This window comes from Podospora pseudocomata, chromosome 3 (genome assembly GCF_035222375.1).
Source record: "Podospora pseudocomata strain CBS 415.72m chromosome 3, whole genome shotgun sequence".
In the NCBI taxonomy this organism is placed as follows: Eukaryota; Fungi; Ascomycota; class Sordariomycetes; order Sordariales; family Podosporaceae; genus Podospora; species Podospora pseudocomata.
Genome location: NC_085887.1, coordinates 767,000 through 781,405, shown reverse-complemented (window position 1 = coordinate 781,405; position 14,406 = coordinate 767,000). Strand labels below are relative to the sequence as shown.

Here is a 14,406-nt window from a genome sequence, read left to right as displayed (position 1 = left end):
CTCACCCCCGTCCCATAAACCTACTAGACGGATCCTCCCCCCCATCCCCCTGATGACCAGCCTGCACACTAAAAACACTATGACTCCTCCCATGGTGTCCCCCCACTTGCCCACCCTCCCCATTCAACCCAGCAGTACAAAGCCCCATATTCTCAATCCCCAACCCAACCTCCCCCACCCGTCTCAAAACCCCAAGCAACGCCCCCCTCAGTTCACTCCCCAACTCCTTCCCCAACAACTCCACAACCAAGGGGTAAAAGTTCTTGATATGCTCCCTGAAACTCTTCTCCGGGAACCCGGCAAACCCCTCCAGCACATCCACCACCACCGGCCTCCACGCCACAATGTTCCTGTGCTGAGACTCCTCATCCAGCGTGATATACCCCCGTATAATATCCTGGCAAAGCGGCACAAGCGCAGCCTCCACATCCCCCTTGCTGTCCTGTCGCTGAGGCGACTTGTCCCCAAACATCCTAAACAAAATCGCGACGTACGTTGCCGCGCTGCCGGATTCTTGCTTGAGCAGGTTGGGAGGCTGCTTCATGAACCCTTCCCTCCAGAGCCTCATCCGCAGCTCCTTATCCGCGTTGAAGCGCTTGGCGAAGAGGAAAGATTTCTTGAGGAGGGCCATCAGGCGCAAGAGTTCGGCGGAGGGAATCTGCGCGTAGACGGCGTCGTTGGAGAAGAGCTCGTTGACCGTTTCAATCATGAGGAGCTGGAGGACGCAGCGGGAGATGATACGGTTAAAAAACTTGCGCCGGGCGGCTGTGACGACTACCGGCTGCTGCTGGAGCGTGTTGGTGGGCTTGAATTCTTCCAGTTGGGGGGTGATTGGGGTGGCTGCCATGGCCGAGGGGTTGGCGGAGGCGGGTGAGGCGTCTGTTTCTGGGCTGCTTTCCACCACGATGGGTGGCACTTCGGTGTCGGAAACGTGGCCGTTGGACTCTGTGCCGTTGATCTTGAGAGACTTCTCGTCGACTGGGTGAACCTCCGAAGTTGGGCTCAGGGCAGCACCAAAGTCCAGCCCGTTGGGAGGGGGCGACAACGAAGCGGTTGAGTTGATGGTGGTGGCGGAAAAGAGCTGGTATGCTGTCGTCCTCTCAAACAGCTCGCAAAAGGCACCGACGATCTTGGACCAGTGCTCGGGAGTGAACTTGGTGACGTTCTGGAGAATGAGCTGCTGCAGACAGTTGCTGCCAATTCGAGCAATGGTGTCGTTCTCCTGGCAAATGCAGAGAGCCAGGAGCTCCAAAAACCGGTCCAACATGTACTCGAGGGCGTCAAAGTAGTGAGTGAAGAGCGTGATCATGTTGCGAAGGGCTTGGATCATGGTTGTTGAGAGCCACACCGACAGCTCCTCGTGGTTGAGCGCATTGGTCATCTCTGGCCTCGAGCGGAGAACCATAAAAATGGGATAAAGCTGCTGTCTCCAAAGAATATCCCAAAACTCCGAGGGGAAGTCCCCACCATACCGCAGAAGCGATTCAAAAAAGTAGTTCAATGCATTGGACCGGACCTCGAGGTCTTCACCTGTCATCAAGACATCATGGAAAGCAAACAGGACCGGGAACCAGAACCCTTCCTCGACCGAGGTGCCTCTCTGCTGTTCCATGACCAAAGCATCGGACTCGACCTTCTTAGTCCTGTGAGAGAGCGGGCATTCAGGCGCCCTGAGCATGGCCGGAATGATTGACTTGAGCGTCTCCATAGCCTGGAGACTCTTCTTCTGGAACTTCATGTTCTTGGAGAATTCCGTCAAGCATACAATAAGATCGGTGAAGGCGCCCTGAGAAATGATGACGCCAAACCTGGTCTTATAGACCTGAATGACATGCTCGTAGGCGAGGTTGACAATGTTCTCTGATGGGTCCCTTGCGGCCACGGTAAAGACCCCAAACATCGTCCTCCAACCGGAGCGGATGTTCTCTCCCCGAGCTTGGATCATTTGAACCAGGCAGTGAAGGATCATGTCCTTGACTCTGTTGTCGCTTGAGTTGGACATGACGTGCTCAAAGGGCTTGAGGAAGTCTTTTTGGAACTTGAAACCAGCAAGTTCCTCGATATCCATGAAACGCATCGAAAGCTGACGGAGAGCATCCAGGGCAAAAACGACAATCGTGTAGTTGGCGTGGCATCCTACTCGGTTGAAGTGTTCACCAAGAACGTCCCAAATGTGAGTCCACTCAAACCTGACACGCGTCATGTTGTAAGAACTAATCTCTACAATCTTTTGCAGACTGTAAGTGCGAGGAGACTCATTTGACCCAGACACTCTGATCTCATCCCAGCTGACTTCGGTCAAGGCGCGGGCAAAGTGAACGATGGCTTCTCTCGACAGGTTGGCGCTGTTTGTAAATATCCTGTCGACGCTCTTGATCACCTCATCAGATCGGCTTTCGAGTGCAATCTCGAGCGATACTCCTTGTGGGCCGGTGTGGGCTCGTGGCCTGTTCTTCTTGGAAGAGGATGTAGACTTTCGAGAGTCGGCCGTGTCTGGTCGTCCAGCTGGTTGTGGGACAAATCGTGCCTTGGAAACGTCTGGAACAGCACTTTCGTCCACGCCACCAGAGATGAGCTGCAGCCGATCAAGTTGGCTGATACAGAGCAGAACATCCTTCCAGGACTCCCTGAGCCGGTTTCCTTCTGTCTGGCCAAGCTCCAAGATGACCTTGAGAGCCTCAACGTTCTTGGCCTGCATCTCTTGTGGATTGTTGAGATTGGCGATATTCTTGAGCACCGAGATGAAGGCCTCCCGGGGAGTGGCCAGATCAAAGAAACAAGCGATCCTGGTGGCCAGCTTCATGCCTTCCAAGCACAGCTTGTTGACAGTAAGATTGTGTGTCCCCTGCATCAAGCCGGAAAGAGCAGAGAAGAAGGACATCCAAGTGACATCAAAGATTGGCCCAACATGCTTGAAAGACGTTGCTGGGATGAACTTTGTGCCAGCCTTGGAGGCATTCTTCCGCTGGCTGCGGTAGAGGTCCCTGAACAGCTGTTCTGAGCGCAGCGCAATCTCCTCCGACTGCTGGACGTACGCCTCGCGCTGCAGGTCTCTCCCAACATTCGAGAAGGCCTGGCCGAATCCAGCCGCGATACCGGTCGACTGCGCAGGAAGAGTACCTGCAAGGGCTGCGGCTTCTCGCTCACTCTTCAAAACGATCTCGTTGCTTTGGATGTCGTCGTAGATGCCCAAGAGATACTCGTCCGGCAAATCAGCATTGTCGTTGATACCCCGATTGTTTTTGATAAAGTCAGCCTTGGTCATCCGCCTGACGACTTGGGAGCTGTGCAAATCGGTATTTAGCATGATGACCGAGTAAGCAAGCACGTAAGGAGTGTCGGCGTTGGCAAAAGCATTGGGGTTGCCGGTCATGTATCTGTTGGCAAACTTCAACATGAAGCGATCAATCTTCTGGGCTTCACCAGGCAGACGGAAAGACTGCAAAAACTCCCTCAGAGCCTCGACGAAGCGCTTCTTTCGGAAATCCATCAGGTCAACAAAGGCGTGCATGATATCGATGTTCTTTTGGTCGCCTTCTCCCAGGTATTCTCCGATTTGCGCCTTGTCCAGCCTATCCTCGCGCAGCAAGAACTGGGCGATGTCTTCAGGCTTGTCGCTTGGAATGAAGCCATCCCTGAGCAGAAGCTTGATGCCATTTTTGGGCTTATAATTGAAGATCTTGATGGCGTTGCTCAACGCAGTCTTTCTTGCCTTTTCCTTCTCCAGCTGGTCTGGGTCGTCGTCAATCACCGGGGTCGATGGCGGGATTGGTGTGTCGATGCGGGGTACGTTCTCGCTCATGGAAGGATCAATCGATTCCCTGATCTCATCGCTGGACGCTCTTCTTTCTACCTCCCCACCGCCACCATTGAGCTCAGGTCGGCCAGGCTCTGACCAATGAAGCAGTGACCGCAACGTTTCAACCAACGAGTCAATGGCCACTCGCTTGATCGCATATTCCTTGGGAACATCGCCATCCGTATCGTGTGGGTTTGTGATCATGGCGGCAGTAAGGGGAGGGGGTAAGACACTCTTGAGCTGCCACTCGCCAGCCCCGTTCTTAGCATGGCTGTCCTCATATTGCTGTTCTTGCATCGGCGTTATCGGTATCGTGGCTGTTGCGAACTTGGACAGGTCCTCCACTATCCTTTGGAGAATGTTGTCCACATTCCTGTCACAGTCATAGTTGAGATACATTTCCACCAAGGCCCGAGGGTCATCACACAACCTCCTCAGGATGCCAACAAAGGCGAGCTTTTGAGAAAGAGGGGCGTTCTTCCGGGCCAGGAGAGCAAGATAAATTTCATTAAGGAATACCTCAATCTCTTTCTACAGCCGAATACCAGGTCAGAGTTGCACAGCAGAGGAGGTTGGTATAGGCAGGGTACTAACCTTGAAGGGAGCTCGGAGGTACTTGATCATGAGCCAGAAAATCTCACAGCACACATCAAACACCCTATCCACAGAGCTTGCGCCGTTGCGGGTGATGCTGAGACATAGGTAGTATTTAATGGCCTGTAAGAAGCTCGTGGGCTCGTTGCTCTTTGTGTTGGTGATGGTGCAGAACGGAGAGGTAAAGACGCCGATGTTGTTATTCAGCAACGTGTGAACAATATGGAGAGAGATCAGTTTGGAGCGCATTCCTTGGCCGCGCATGTCGTAGAGCTGTTCTGGGGTCAGGACCTTGGTGGACAGGTTGCAGAAGGATCGGAAGATGAGGTAGGCATCCCTGATGTAGGCCTCGTCCTCGGCATCCAGCGCCTCGGGCGTGTCCTCGTGCGCCGCCTCTGCCAAACTCTGCTCCGAAACTGATCGTGTTGATTTCTTTGCCGGCTTGACCTGGGACACCATGGTAGGCCCGTCGCCCATGTGAGAGTCGTCGAAACTCTTGCGGTGTTCAAGATCCTTGAGCGTGAGCTTCGCGCCAGCCTCGCTCTTTTCGTCCAGCGGTGTGGCTCCCTCATCGTTATCGCCCTTCTCCGTCTGTGTATCCTGGTCGTCTGATCGATCAATGGTCAGGCTGCTGTGGCTGGGCTTTTGCCCCAGTTGCGCCCGTGCCTCTCTCATGTGTATCCGGGTCTTGACTCTCTCAAAGACAGTGCCAACCATCTGCGTGAGCGTCCCCTGGGCAATTTGCTGGTTGGAGGTAATCCTGGAGAGCAAGAAGATGTTGTAGACCTGTCGCACCGCCTTCAACAGCCCTGCGCCGTGCACAATGATCTTGTCATTGAGCACCGCCGCAAGTAGAGACTTGACAATCTGCACCTGGATCTCGCCCGGGGTTCCCTCTCCCTGGAAGCAATCGCAGATTGTATCAATGGCACGCTCAATGAGCGGCGCCTGTTCGGAGCCATCTTGTGATGGGGCGCGGGCGGAGGGCGCTGTGAAGTAGGAATACGAGATGAGCTTGCCAATGCAGTCGAGCGCGGTTGTCGTGAGAGGGACGGTGCCTGTTTTGGTGGCCAGTTGCAGGGGCGCAAAGACAACTTCGGGGTCCGGGAGGTCCTGGTCGTTCTCTTTGAGGGCAGCAAGTGCCTTTTCGGCAAGATCGGTCAGTTGCTTGTTGCGGCCGGCATGTTGGGCGATTCTGTCCAAGGCGGACACCACAAATGCGAAAGAGCTCATGGCGCGTTGGGCGTAGCTCTAGGAGACGATGCCCATTCGCAGAGGGCTGCTAGCGCATGGGAATCGGCCGAGGGAGGGTTCGAGGTTGTTTATCGACGAAGCCAGATACTTTTTTCGGGGTGAATAAGTGCGGATGCAGCCGTTGGTTTCAATGTCGTCTTTGTCACGGGGGAGGGGGACGCGGCCCTTGAGATTTGGTGGGATTGAAGGCTTCAGGTTCGCTCAGCGAGATCTTCAGACGAGTTGGACAATGCAATTTGATTCTGGCGGAAGAAGAGTATGGATAGTAGCTTATTAAAGTTGGAAGTGCTGCCTGCGAGCGTTGCGTATGCTTTGCTGCTAGGTCCCAGGTACCGGTATGCTGTTACTCTCCGTCCCTTACTGTGTAGAAGGTGGACTGTAGGCAAAAGATGACAGCAAACCATCGCGCAGCATGTGGAGCTGCCTCCCGTCCCCTGCGACACCAGCCCAAGGCTCAGGAAGCGGACGGCGCCGCACCGCCAGCTGGTGAGCAGCTTGCCCCGTGCACTTCTCTGTGGCCTTGTCGCGCCCAGGGCCTCCCAGCAGCCTTTTGCAGCAGATATCCACTGTTCACCTCATCGAACAAGGAGATTCCAGCGGCACCCCACCCGACTGTGAAGCTGGAGATGGAATCCCGACTCAACCGAGACTCACGGAGATAAAGTGTGGCTGATGATCGGGGTCAAGTGAGATTCAAGTGTCCGATATGATCAAATGGAAATGGGTGGATGTTGGGCTCTATATATGTCTGGAAACCCCCATTAAAAAGTAAACAAGGTCAAGCTGTCTAATTCTGACCGAGAACTCCCCGAGGGTTGTTGAGCTGTTTAGGTTGCGGGAAAAAAAAGATGTCAAACAATGCTCTGAATCTCGCGAATGCTGTGCCAATGCGTGGCGTTTATCGGACCCCCGTGGACCAAAAAGGCCTAGTGCGATTGACTGCTGACTGACATGCGGGTCCGCCCAGACAGCCCGTCCCGTTTTGGTGAACGCGCGAGCTAAGCTTCCCAACGAAGTTGAGGAAATCCCACGTAAAAAAACTGGCCCCAGCTTGTGCATCACCACCACCATCATCAACGTCCGATCCGGGTCCGGATTTCACCTCCCATCTCCTCCATCTCATCTCGCTCTGATCTGCCTTCCGCCCGGCATCAATTGACTCCCACCCCCCGCCGCGACGCCCCCTCCCCTCCGCGAGACGACGTCGACTTTTCTGCCCCTCTGTTAGGCGCATAGGGTCCCTACCTGGTTATCCCTCAGCTCGCTGCTGCCCCAACCTTTTTTTTTCCCGCCTTTTTCTTCCACAGCCACACGTTCAAGATGCTTGTTCCCGTCCTCAGAAGGCAAGCTGTTCAGCATGTCCGCCTTGCCCGCATCGCCCTCCCCAGCCTGACAAGATGGTACGCTTCGTACCCCCCGCACACCGTTGTCAAGATGCCCGCCTTATCTCCTACCATGACGGCGGGAAATATCGGCGCCTGGAACAAGAAGCCCGGTGACAGCATCGCCCCCGGCGAGGTCCTCGTCGAGATCGAGACCGACAAGGCCCAGATGGACTTTGAGTTCCAGGAGGAGGGTGTTTTGGCCAAGGTCCTCAAGGACACGGGCGCGAAGGATGTCGCTGTTGGCAATGTAAGCTATATCTCGTCATTCCCCACCGTCCCGAATCCCGAATCCACTTGACACATGACGACTAACTCATGCTCCCCACCCACAGCCAATTGCCATCTTGGTCGACGAGGGAACCGACATCAGTGCCTTTGAGAGCTTCTCGCTCGAGGATGCCGGTGGTGATGCTTCGGCCCCGGCTCCCAAGAAGGAGCAGAAGTCCGAGTCCGAGTCTTCCGCCCCTACCCCGGCGCCCACTCCGGCCCCCGAGCCCGAATCGACCGGACCCAGCGGCAGGCTCGAGCCTGCCCTCGATCGCGAGCCCAACATCTCTGCCGCCGCCAAGAGGCTTGCTATTGAGAATGGTATCTCGATCAAGGGCCTCAAGGGTACTGGCCCGGGTGGCAAGATCACCGAGGAGGATGTCAAGAAGGCCCAGTCCTCCCCTGCCGCCGCCGGTGCTGCGTCTGCTGCCTCTTACCAGGACACCCCTATCAGCGGCATGCGCAAGTCCATCGCTTCGCGTCTCCAGTCCTCTATTGTTGACAACCCCCACTACTTTGTCTCTTCCAGCCTCTCCGTCGGCAAGCTCCTCAAACTCCGCCAGGCTCTCAACAGCTCCGCCGAGGGCCGGTACAAGCTTTCCGTCAATGACTTCTTGATCAAGGCCATTGCCGTTGCCTCCAAGAAGGTCCCCGCCGTCAACAGCTCGTGGCGTGATGGCGTCATTCGCCAGTTCAACAACGTCGACGTTTCCGTCGCCGTCGCCACCCCCACCGGCCTGATCACCCCCATCGTCACCAACGTCGAGTCTAAGGGTCTGGAGACCATCTCGGCTTCCGTCAAGGAGCTTGCCAAGAAGGCTCGTGATAACAAGCTCAAGCCCGAGGAGTACCAGGGCGGCACCATCACCATCTCCAACATGGGCATGAACGCCGCTGTCGAACGTTTCACCGCTATCATCAACCCCCCTCAGGCTGCCATCCTTGCTGTCGGCAGCACCCAGAAAGTTGCCGTCCCAGTCGAGAATGAGGATGGCACCACGGGCGTCGAGTGGGAGGAGCGGATCGTCGTCACTGGCAGCTTCGACCACAAGGTCGTTGACGGTGCCGTCGGTGCCGAGTGGATGCGCGAGTTCAAGAAGGTCATTGAGAACCCTCTTGAGCTTCTTCTTTAACTCGGGTGAAACGGTCGGTGGCGGTGAAATGACATTCGGATGAAAAACAGAATCGGACAGGCGCAGCTTATAGAAGAAGGATACGAAACATTGGGCGGGTCGGGGAGGGAAAAGGGGCACTCTGGAGCTGGCATCAGGAGCACGGTAGTGGGTGCATATTCGTCCACCGGTGGTCAAGGTCAACTGGTTAGAGTCTCCCGGATACCTTCGGCCAACACGTGTATAATGAATACCGAAGGGCGATGCTTGCTTCGTCTCGGTGTCGGGAATACAGGTCTTTTTTTATCGTTTTATGTACATTGGTCTACCATAATTGCGTAGAGGTTGTTTAATCGAGCATGGAGTTTGGCCGCTGCTCGAAATATGTCATGAAGCAAAGCCCAGGACAGCACCAACCTCACAACACACCAAATACCAGAGGAGGAAGCATATAAAAACACAGGAACGTGAGCACTGTTTGGAGCAATCTGCCAGCCCATACTGTTTCTAGCCCGTTGGCATGTTTCTTTACTGTTATTAGAGTACCAATGCATACATATCTGAACATTCTCCCCTCGTGCCAGTTTGCTCTATTGCTGTAGTTCACTTGAGGAGTTTCACCCATTGGTGTTGGTAGCGTTAATCTGTCTACTTGCAGACCATTTCAGGCAGAATGTGTGCATTTCCTGCCGTTCAGATATATTCACCTTCAGATGGTCTTCATTTACACTGTCAGTTCATATGAAGGGAGATGCAGTACAGCATTCCAAGCTGCAGTCACTCCCCGCCAGATGAACCCAGTTTGGTCACCCCTGCCGTGATATATCATCACCATCACTGCTATCAAACGGTGCCGTCCTATCTAGATATAATCAACCAACCAACCTCATCATTCCGAACAGGACCATCATGGAGACGATGATTAACCTAAGTCCCTGACTAAACACCACCAAGCAACCATCAACCATCTAGGCAAAAGCTTGACCTTTTCTTGGCGGCATTTTTCTTACAGTACCAGATCTACCAAGCTTACACTTCCGCATACACTGACCAACAAAAAAAAGACCCCCAACCCATAAGATCCGACCAGCGGATCCACCGGATCTCTCTCACATATACACTATGCCATTGACCCGTATCCGACCGGCCATTTGCAAGGTACGTTTTGCATTTGGCTGGGGGGTACCGGCCGGGGCGGAGATAACATTTTTTTTGGGGGGGGGCTGATGACAATAAGGAAATCGGGCGAGCCGACTGGTGGATGGGTGTGTGTGACATGGACAAAACTCCCGCGCGTCCCGGGGTGGGAGTGAGTGTGTTTATCTATTTTCTTGCAGACGGGTTAAGATTTCCCCACTGGAGAGTCCGATGGTGCCGGTGGATGGGATTATGTGCCTTTTGGGGGGAGGGGGAGGGTGTATACGGGAGGGGGGTTGTTGGTTAGAATGATTGTATCTACCTAGTCCTCATGCTAGGTAGTAGGTATGTCGGGTGGGATTGTGTGAGAAGGAGAGAGGATATTTTGGGGTTTGTAGCTGGCATGATGAAATGAATAAGTCTCTGGACGGTAAGTATACATTTCCGGCCGGTATGTGCAAAGTAGCTCCGGATGTCCAGGATGTGACAGGTGGGGAACTGCTGCGCTGGGTGGTTGCGATGCCGGAATTCCCTCACTTGCTGCCAGCAAATATCAACAAGGTCGTTTGAATATGAGATTGGATGGTATCGGTTGGGTTGTAATATAAGGTAGCTGGAATCTGAGTAGAAGAGACGGGTGAGGATTATCAAGTGGTGCTGTGCCTGCTTTGTACAGCTATGTGCATATCGATACAGACGATAGACCGTGGAGTTCCATGATGGGCATGGCGGTGTGTCGAGTGAGTGTGTGGCTGCCCTGCTGATGTGAGCAGGGCGGAAATCTCTTCGTCGTGGTTCGGAGGCCGTTACCTACATGTGTCTTTCAGAGAGAAAAACGACAAACTCTCAGCCGTCGAGCCGATACTGGGCTTCGGCTCGGATCCCCTGTTCCCGTGCTACCCAACCGGTCGGCAACGGAGATAAATGGCCCCACTGGAAACTGGGGATTTGCAGGAATTCAAGGGACTCTTGGCAGTGGACGAGCCCCCCGTTTTACCGGTTTGGGGGGCGCGATGGCGGGTGTTTCCGTGTGCTCGGGAAAGGGACAAGCTCGGTCTCCAATCACATGGAAGCAAAAGAAAGCGTCTTCTAGGGAAACGGACAGAACGTGCTCCCGCTGACAAGTTTAAAGTTTGTAAGCAGGTGGCTCAGGTCAGGCAGTCAGGGTGCAACTGGCCGGCCATGCAGGTACTTACATGCCTTACCTACCTACCTGGTACATTCCAACGGCAGGGCTGGGTGCTAGGTCCGGAGAAGCTGGGTAATATCGCACGCGCGGAGTATCCGTACCTTTGAAGGAAAGAGAGTAAAAGAATGGCGCCTTTCCCCCCTCCCAATACCCGGAATTTCGTGCCCGACGTTAGCCCATAACAGGCAAGTATCGGTGATTAGCTCCAGCCCCCCGCATTCTGTCCGAGATGCCGATCTGACGCAGTCCATCCTCGTGGGCGTGGGAGTGCAGCCAAGCCAGGCTCTTTGCGACGAAAAACCTCGGACCTGCCCACTGCCAGTCGCATGCCCGTGAGTTTTCTACCTGTGCTTGACCCTGTGAGGCTCATTGAGGTTTCGAAGGGCCGGGGCGAGCGTGTTGCTTGCTTGTCGAGGATCCTCTTGCTTCTGCCCAGTCCTGTCCTGTCCTGTCCTGTCTTGTCTTGTCTTGTCCTGTCCAGTCCACCTCGATCATTTTTACCGTTTTGTTTCTTTTGGCTTTGGTGTCATTCCCTCGGCAAACCGCCCGCTCGGTTCCCATTCTTCCTCAACCCCGACACAGGGCACCAACGCCGACGACCGATACCAACCTGACATAGGTCCTGTCCTGTCTTGAGGTGCTCCCTAACCGAACAACTTTCTGACATCTCACCTCCCATCTACCTTCCAGGTTACCTACGCGCATTTGTGCGGGCTCCACGCCGAGCAGTTAGTTGACAGGATGGATATGGACATGGACGTGGACACGGACAGAGACCGGGAAGCCGCAACGACGCCGCCTGGACCTGCGCCATCCACGCCCACTGGTGGTACCCTCGCTGCTGGCGGTGGTGGTGGTGGCGGACACGGGAAGCTCACCGAGCCCAGACGGCGCAACCGTCCGGCCCTCTCGTGCATCCAGTGCCGAACACGCAAGATTCGCTGTGATCGCAACGAGCCATGCGCCAGCTGCCTCAAGTCCAAAATAGTCAATTGCACGTATGAGGAGGCCCGGCGCCCGAAGCCCCGGCTCTGGAGGCTTTCCCCGGCGCCAGCTGCGGCTCAGCCCGACAACTCCCCAACTGCCGAACAACGGCTGGCCGCCGACTCCGGTTACACGTACAAAGAAGTGTCACTAGCCCCTGCGCCTGTTCCTGGACCTGTCGCTACCAGTGCCGCCACCGCCAACACCACCACAGCCGTTGCCGCAGGTACCGCTACCACACCATCCAGTGCCTCTACCACCAGCACCAGGACCAGCACCAGCACCAGCACCAGCACCAGCACCAGCACGACCACAGCAACAGTCGCTGCCCTCAGTCCTCCCTCCCACCCAACATCATACCGAGACCCAGGACCAAGGAGCAGCTCAGCAACAACCACCACCTCCACCACTACCATCCTAACAGCCCGGACGGCAGAGCCCGTGTCTGCCCCGACCCCGGCCATTCGGCACCTTGAACTGACCCCCAGCCACTCGGCATCAGGATTCGGAAACAGCACGGCTGCACTTGCCGAGAGGGTCCAACAACTTGAGCAACAACTCGCCGAGGCCCTCAGGAATCCAGATCGCCCTCAACACACTTCTCAAAATGCACACGTACCTCTGCATTGTCCGCAGGGTTCTGGTTCCAAGACCTGCCTAGCAAATGGGGATAAGTTTGTGAGTAGCTGTTCCGTTGTTTCTGTTCCTTTGGTTCCCCGGGGGTCCTGTCTCCACTCCAGGTTCGATGACGTGAACATTTGCTGGTTGGCTGACTGGTTGGTCTGATGTTTTTGCTGCAGTTCCCCCTGATCATCAATCTTGCCAAGAGGATTGAATCGGACAGAGACTCGGACATCTACTTTCTCTTAAAGAAGTGCAAAGATCTCTGTAGGGTGATTAAATCTCAAAAGGTCCCTCCTCATGTTGGCTTCCAGCTCGGCAGCGACGTTCCACATGAAAGCGTAGCCCGTCGGTTGGTGGAGGCGTATTTCCGAACCTTTGAAAGCGTCTACCGAATCCTGCACCAGCCAAGCTTCTGGCGAGAGTACAACCACTTCTGGGAAAATCGCACGGCGGCAAGCCCGGCCTTCATTGCTCAGTTTCAGTTGTGTATGGCCATTGGCACGTGCTTCCAGGATGATGTGGCTGCTCTCCGACCATCTGCTGCCCAGTGGATATACGAGGCCCAGGCCTGGCTCGCCTCGCCCTGTGAGAAGGCCAGGTTGAACATATCGGGCCTTCAGACCATGTGTCTGCTGCACATTGCCAGAGAGACATGCGGTGTCGAGTGTGACCTGACCTGGATCAGCGCGGGGCCTCTGTTGCGGACGGCAATGTACATGGGACTCCACCGTGACCCGGATAGCTTGCCTGCCATATCGGTGTTTCGGGCAGAGATGAGGAGACGGCTGTGGGCGACCGTGTTGGAAATGACGCTGCAGTCGAGCTTGGACTCTGGTGGTCCGCCCCTGATATCGGTGTCTGATTATGATACTCGGCCGCCAAGTAATTACGACGACGACCAGCTGTGCGAGGGCGATAAACCTCCTCCAAACCCCAGATCTCCGGGGACCTTTACACAAACTTCAGTCCAGCTCGCTCTCCTACGGTCGTTTCCGACTAGACTGGCGATTGCGCAGTATGTTAACCACTTCAAAGCGCCAGCCACGTACGAGGAGACTCTGAAATGGAACACGGAACTCACCGCCGCCTGTCGAGCACTATCGGCCACACTCCAGCAGTCGTACGATCCTGCTGGCATCCTCCCGAGGCGTCTGTCTTTGTTTCAGCTTCGACTGGCCGAGCATATGGTGCATCGTTTCTTTCTGGCTCTGAATCACCCATGGTTGTGGTCGGCGCAGCATAATCCAGCCTACTACTTTGCACGCAAGATGTGTGTAGAGACATCGTTGAAACTGTATCGGGCCTTTGCTACCGGGTCACCGGCTGGGGACTCGGGTACCGCCCGGGAAACTGATGACTTTACGAGGTTGTCCACCTGCGGGTATGGGGCATTCCGGTCAGTCCCCACGCTCGCTGTTTTGACCATTTGTTTGGAGCTGTTGTGGCAGGTGCAGGAGGACCGGTCATTCCGCCAGAGTATGAACCTCGACCATGTGCTCGAAAGGCCGGGTTCCGAGGCGGATTTGGGCACAACGGGTCCCCTTAGCATTGGGAGTGGCGCTGCCCCGCGCCAGGATCTGCTCGACGCTGTCAAGTACTCCATTGGGTGGACAGTGCGCCGTATACGAATGGGAGAGACAAATATCAAGGGATATCTCATGTACTCTGCTCTCTGGAGTCAGGTCCAGGCTCTCCAGAATGGCGCTTCTGATGCTGAGGCGGAGGAGCAGGTGCTGGCTTCCATCGCAGATGAGCTGGGCCAGTGCTGGCACCTGCTGCAGGAGGCTGCTGGCGGAAAGCTACCTCTTTCCATGATCGGGGCTGCATTGAATGGTGGATACGGACCCGGGAGAAACCCATTCGAAGACTCCAAGATGGATTACAGCTACGGGTTGGATAGCGAAGGCTCGGTAAGTGGTGAATGCAAGACTGTCAAGGGGACTGTTGCTAACGTGGAGTTTTCAGCTCTGTGATCAAGGCTTCGACTCCATCTTTAACTTTCACAACGCCGACTTTTTTATAGGGACGTGATGAGACCGGCCAGATGAAAGCGCCTTTTTA

The 14,406-nt window shown here is 55.2% G+C and overlaps 3 protein-coding genes across 3 annotated transcripts; 2 read left to right on the top strand and 1 right to left on the bottom strand.

Moving 5' to 3' along the window:
* Window position 1: 1 nt before the first annotated feature.
* SEC7 (guanine nucleotide exchange protein for ADP-robosylation factor) lies at window positions 2-7,254 on the bottom strand (the record flags this gene model as incomplete). Its single annotated transcript, XM_062888521.1, has 2 exons — window positions 4,394-7,254; window positions 2-4,330 (listed from the first exon to the last, which is right to left on the bottom strand). The coding sequence occupies exons 1-2, from the start codon at window positions 5,624-5,626 to the stop codon at window positions 2-4; spliced, it is 5,562 nt and encodes a 1,853-aa protein (XP_062744390.1). The 5' UTR covers window positions 5,627-7,254.
* LAT1 (pyruvate dehydrogenase complex dihydrolipoamide acetyltransferase component (E2)) lies at window positions 6,558-8,991 on the top strand. Its single transcript, XM_062888520.1, has 2 exons — window positions 6,558-7,279; window positions 7,365-8,991. The coding sequence occupies exons 1-2, from the start codon at window positions 6,968-6,970 to the stop codon at window positions 8,430-8,432; spliced, it is 1,380 nt and encodes a 459-aa protein (XP_062744389.1). The 5' UTR covers window positions 6,558-6,967; the 3' UTR covers window positions 8,433-8,991.
* A 1,778-nt stretch (window positions 8,992-10,769) lies between these two features.
* QC762_302300 (uncharacterized protein) lies at window positions 10,770-14,376 on the top strand (the record flags this gene model as incomplete). Its single annotated transcript, XM_062888519.1, has 3 exons — window positions 10,770-12,399; window positions 12,522-14,255; window positions 14,311-14,376. Exons 1-3 carry the CDS (start codon window positions 11,479-11,481, stop codon window positions 14,374-14,376), a joined length of 2,721 nt encoding a protein of 906 aa, XP_062744388.1. The 5' UTR covers window positions 10,770-11,478.
* Window positions 14,377-14,406: the final 30 nt, after the last annotated feature.

What these genes read in the sequence shown, in the direction of transcription:
- LAT1 (XM_062888520.1), top strand. Translation starts at nt 6,968, where the DNA reads ATGCTTGTTCCCGTCCTCAGAAGGCAAGCTGTTCAGCATGTCCGCCTT. An exon ending in AGGATGTCGCTGTTGGCAAT is followed by an intron (nt 7,280 to 7,364) that starts GTAAGCTATATC and finishes CCCCACCCACAG; the next exon opens with CCAATTGCCATCTTGGTCGA.